This window comes from Anopheles darlingi, chromosome X (genome assembly GCF_943734745.1).
Source record: "Anopheles darlingi chromosome X, idAnoDarlMG_H_01, whole genome shotgun sequence".
Lineage (NCBI taxonomy): Eukaryota > Metazoa > Arthropoda > Insecta > Diptera > Culicidae > Anopheles > Anopheles darlingi.
Window position 1 is genome coordinate 977501 of NC_064873.1, and position 5000 is coordinate 982500.

Below are 5000 nucleotides of genomic sequence, written 5' to 3' on the forward strand. Positions count from 1 at the left end.
CGCTAACATGCACCACAGCTACTCGGCCGCTGCCGCCGCCGCCGTTGCCTCCTCGTCGACCGTCGATCCGTCCTACAATGGGATGTACTTGAAGAACCAGCTGTACAACCTGCCGACCAACGCCAGCTCGGTTCTCAGCTTCCAGTCCACGCTCGAGTGGAACAAGAGTTAATGGCAGGGGGCCGCGTTCGAGCCGGCTCCTCCACACCAACAACAACAACAACCACCACCTTCCGCATCATCAGCATCAGCCTCCATCCTCCACCACAGTGACCGATATTAGCTCCCAGGGGGAGGAGAGGGGAGGAAGGAAGCAGGCTGAAGGAGCAGGTGTCGTGCCATACCATGCAAACCTCTTGCACACGGACACACGAGCACGAGCGCGGTCTTATCGAGTCTTGATAGAGCAGTAGAGCATGACCTTAAACGCATCCGCATCATTTCGCTGCAAAAGTAGCGAAAGTGTTTCCAAAAACTATGGTGCATAGTAGCAGAGGGGGAGGGGGAGGGGGGGAAGGGAGGGAAGGGAAACAAGGGGAAAGCCGACGGCCAGGGCACGGGCTGTACACTCTCAAGCAGCATATATACACACTTGAGGATATATATAGATAATAAGAGGATGGGCGCGTGCCCCCCGGGCATGGTTGGTTTGTGGGGTGGTGGGGAAGGGGGGGGGGGTGGATGAGGGTTAAGGCAAATATGTTTTTCGTATTCACCGATACCTGGTAACGGTTATCGTATATTGATATACCTGCAGCAGATACCTTAGCGTTAGAGTGCAAGTTAATCGCGAATGTTACGAGGATAACACACGGATAATATCATTAAACCCAACAAAACAAAACAAAACAAAACAAAACAAACAAACAAAACTCTAGAAAAGAACAAACGCAAACACAAAGATGTATCCTTTCATAAAGTGTGTATTGTGGTGATTTAAATAAGGGCAAAGGGGGGGAGCGAGAGATGGAATAAGAATGGTTGTTTTCATGTTTGAGGTATTTTTATAAAAAAAAACTGTAACCGAATCTGAGATCAGACCAGAGAGAGACAGAGAGAGAGAGAGCGAGTAGTAGACAGGCAGCCGGGCAGGCAGCCTCTTTAAATCGATTTAGAGCAAAGCACACAAAGAAAATAATTGACATTTATCGTTTTACAAAGCGCAAGATAGAGCGGAGACACCGCTCTCGGGGAGGAGGAGCAAACAGTAAGATAGTATGTTACGAACAAAGGAGCCTGGTAACAATAATAAAACAAAACAAAACAAAAACTAGCGAAAATATGGACGCAGCAAAGCTTTCACTATTGTGTTTCTTTCATTCCCTCGACGTTTCGTCCTTCATCAGGTCGGGGATAGTGAAACTGCATGTACGCTCGTAGTATTTCAGTTTTGTTAGTTTTTTTTGTTGTTGTTGTTGTTGTCGTTTGTCTTCGTTTTGCTTTTTTGTTTTTCTCGTTTCTTTTACATCAAACGCGTTCGCCTCTGCTCCTCGTTCCACCTAGCCGCTCCGCAGTCGGAGCGTTGTGGCATAAATGCGATGCGGGGATCCACGTGCTTCCAATTCTGTTTCTGTTTGCAAATGTTTGTTTCTCTTCCTGCTGCCCTCCCTTTTCGTTTTCTTTTAAATAGTTTTTTTTAAATGTAATTCGAGTTATTTATCAATTCACACATCAAGTCCCGTTAGTTTTCCTCTGTTTTTCGTTTTTTTCTGTTTTCTCTCCCTCTCTCTCTCTCTGCCGTTTTGCTTTTCTTTAGGTTCTTATATAAATTTAATGAAAAAAATATTTGTTACATCTGGTGGTGTCGCGCGTGTGTTTTATGTATTCCGTGTGTCCGTGTGTGTATGTGTGTTTGTGAAGTGTGTCCGTGTGTGTTTGTGAACCCCCCTTTTCCCCTCATTTCAGTTTCCTGCTGCTGGTCGTGGTCGCATTTTGCTGGCCTGGCCCCGGGCCTTCACCTAAAAAAACGGTCGACAGCGGAGACGCTCCCCGCGCTTCTGCACCCTCCCATGGCCATCGTTGTGTTCCCGCTCCCGGTCCATTCGTTCCTGGGTCCTGGTGATGCAAAGGGCGCCTCCCAGCGTATGCCTCCTCCTCCGAAAGGAGCGGTTCTTTCTTCCCTAGGTGTATGTGTGTGTTGTGTGTTGTGTGTTGTGTGTGTGTGTGTGTGTGTGTGTGTGTGTGTGTGTGTGTGTGTTTAGTTCACGTAGTAAAGTGCCCTCCCCCTCCCCCCCAGGCCGTATCCCTTCTAGGCTCATCCCTTCAGCACGTTTTCACTCTTTAGGAACTCGTCGGTTAAGTCTAAGCCATTACGTTGTACCGGGCTGTGAGAGAATGGGTGACAGTCGTCGTTAGCTTGCTGGTGTTGCTGTTGATGGTGATGGTGTTCGCGCATGGCCGCCCGTAAATGCTCACCGTTCGGATCGAATGGGCCGCAGTTGTCGTTGGAGCGGGTATCATCGTGGCACCGACCGAGAAGTCCGGCCCCACCCACACCACCTATACCGCTGCTACCGCTACCACCGATGCCGTGCGGGTGGTTGTGGCCAAACAGGCTACCGAGGGGCAGGCCACCGCCCCCACCAACGCCCCCAATGCCGCTGCCGCCCATAATACCGCTACCGATGCCACCGCCAGGGCCGCCGCCGCCGCCACCGACGCCACCGCCACCGCCGCTGCCTCCTCCCCCGGCACCGATGCCCGCGTTCGACGAGACGACGGCCTGCGCCTGCGAGACGGCCAACCGCAGGGCGGCCTCGGCCTGCGAGCGCAGGATCGCCTCGGCCTGCTGGATCCGGATCGCCGTCTCCGAGGTGGCCGGACAGTGGTTCTGCCCGAGCGAGGACTCTGTAGACGCCACGGGATAGGTTTGACGGTTAGCTAATGGGTGGTTGAGGTCGTTAACGCTAGGCATATTACTTTTCTTCTTCAACGGACCAAGGTTCGCGTTACCGTGCAGATCGCCACCGCCACCGTGCATCGAGCTGTTCTTGAACGTCTGGCCGATGCGCATGGCCGTCGCCAGGTTGACGACGGCCGCCTGCACCGCCGACGGTGTACCATCCGCCGGTAGCATCAGATCCGGCTCGAACTTCGGTTCCTGTATCATCATCATGCGCGAAAATTGACTATTATTGTTCTCCATAATGGCGTTCCCCCCGCAACCGAGCGGTCCGTCCGCCAGGCCGCCACTACCGGTGCCACCACTACCGCTAATGCCACCGCCGCCGCCACTACTACTACTGCCGGCACCGTTGTTGTTGTTGTTGTGGTTGCCGGTACCGGCGTTGCTACCGGTCCCGCTGCCAAACTGCAACCCGTGCGGATTCGCTAGCCGGTGATTGTCGAACACGCTAGCGCCCGATCCGCCGCCAGCGTTGCTAGTGGTGCCTCCACCTCCACCTCCACCACCACCTCCTCCTCCTCCGCCTTCACCGTTCTTCTCCGAGCCCATGGTAGACGAGTTCTCCGAGTAGTTGAGCGGCGATATGCTGTTGTGCGTCAGCTCCTTGACCGCCACCATCGCCGAGCTGGACAGGCAGGCTACGCCACCCATACCGACCAGCCCACCGACGGTGCCGGTACCGCCGGCACCGAGAACACCACTACTACCTCCACCACCACCACCACCAGCGGCACCGGCGGATTCCTTTTCGCGCTGCTCCACGACCGCCTTGGTGAACATGTACTGGGCCGCGAACTGATGCTTTGGGTCCATCTTCATATGCTCGATGTGCGTGATGAGCCCTGGAAAAAAAACAACAAAACAACAGTCACCAAAAAGTGAACACCTGTTAGTATCGGGTCAACACTGGGCTGTGCAGCCCATCCAACGAGTGCGTACCGGACTCGTGCGTGAACACTGCCTGGCACACCGAGCAGGGCCACATCTGGAGGTTGGAGCGGAACGATGGCGTCCGCGGGTGCGTCAGCAGGTGTTTCCGCAGGCAGCCCTCGTTCACGTAGTGCTTTCCGCACATCGGGCACGGATGGTTCGCGACGCGGCGCTTCACTGCATGCAAAAGAGAGCAAGAGAGAGAGAGAGAGAACGAGAAAAAAGAGAGAAGGATATGACGAAAAAGATAGTTTAAGGGATCGGGATCGCTACTTTGAGCTAGCAAAAAAAAAAACAAATAGCAACAACGAAAAACAGGCAACATTGCCGGTCGCCTTCGCGCCTACCCGCCACTTCCTTGTGCGTGTACTTGATGTGCTCGTTCAGGGCCTCGACACCGAGGAAGATCTTGCTGCACACGTTGCAGGTGACGCTGTTCGAGTTGCTGATGAGGGCCGCGTGCTGCTGCAGCACGCCCAGATGCAGCTGCAGCTCCTGCAGAAAGAAGCAGAAGAAGAAGAAAGAACTTGGTTTTAGTACCAGCGTCTACTACTCATTTACTCCGGGGTGATTACCTTCGAGGTGTGCGTCCGGAGGCTGGACTCGGTGGCGAAACCCTTGCCGCACAGGTTGCAGTGGAACGGGCGGCTCTTCGCCCGCTCGACCTGCGCATCGTGATTGCGCAGATGCTGCTGCAAGTTGGACAGCTGGATGAATGCGCGCCCACAATCCGGCAGATGGCACTTGTACGGGCGTTCACCTGCACGCGTGTGTGTGTGTGGTTGTATCGTGACGACCGTCGTTTCGGTGACGTGAGTTTGGTTTGAAAGTAGTTAGTAGAGCAGTTGTTCGGGTGATCATATCGTGGGAAATGCGAACGCGACTAGTAATAGTAGTAGTAGTAGGCGCACTCATCCCGGCGCACGGATAACTTCCTCTTCGACGCCCACTAACCCACTGTGGAACGGGGCTGAAGGATGTTATCGGTGCGTACCAGGGGGTTGGTTGCATGTGCGGCCGTTCCGTAACAATATAAATAACACACACTATAGAATGCCATGTGAATGTGTCAATAGCTAGTATGAAAAAAAGGGTAAAGGAGAAGGGGGAGAGCTAAGCAGCAGTTATACTAACGTAGTCTCCAGTTTAGGTTTTTGTTCTTCTA

The 5000-nt window shown here is 53.5% G+C and overlaps 2 protein-coding genes across 6 annotated transcripts in view; one reads left to right on the forward strand and one right to left on the reverse strand.

The window, feature by feature from the left end:
- LOC125952014 (paired box protein Pax-6-like) overlaps positions 1-500 on the forward strand; it is a 3254-nt gene extending 2754 nt beyond the window's left edge. Inside the window, exon 5 of the mRNA XM_049681260.1 lies at positions 1-500. This exon is cut by the window's left edge and continues 668 nt beyond it. Coding sequence (XP_049537217.1) covers positions 1-172 — 172 coding nt within the window. The 3' untranslated portion in view covers positions 173-500.
- Positions 501-1556: 1056 nt separating this feature from the next.
- LOC125949486 (uncharacterized PE-PGRS family protein PE_PGRS10) overlaps positions 1557-5000 on the reverse strand; it is an 11215-nt gene continuing 7771 nt past the window's right edge. Inside the window, exons 3-8 of one of the 5 annotated variants that reach the window (XM_049676607.1) lie at positions 4411-4595; positions 4183-4330; positions 3845-4012; positions 2938-3747; positions 2416-2880; positions 1557-2324 (exon numbers count right to left, since the gene is read on the reverse strand). In XM_049676607.1, the coding sequence (XP_049532564.1) occupies positions 2302-2324; positions 2416-2880; positions 2938-3747; positions 3845-4012; positions 4183-4330; positions 4411-4595 (1799 nt within the window). In that variant the 3' untranslated portion in view covers positions 1557-2301. Of the gene's footprint in view, positions 2881-2919; positions 3748-3844; positions 4013-4182; positions 4331-4410; positions 4596-5000 lie in introns of all 5 variants that reach the window. The other 4 variants (XM_049676589.1, XM_049676569.1, XM_049676599.1 and 1 more) reach the window with 4 other exon arrangements.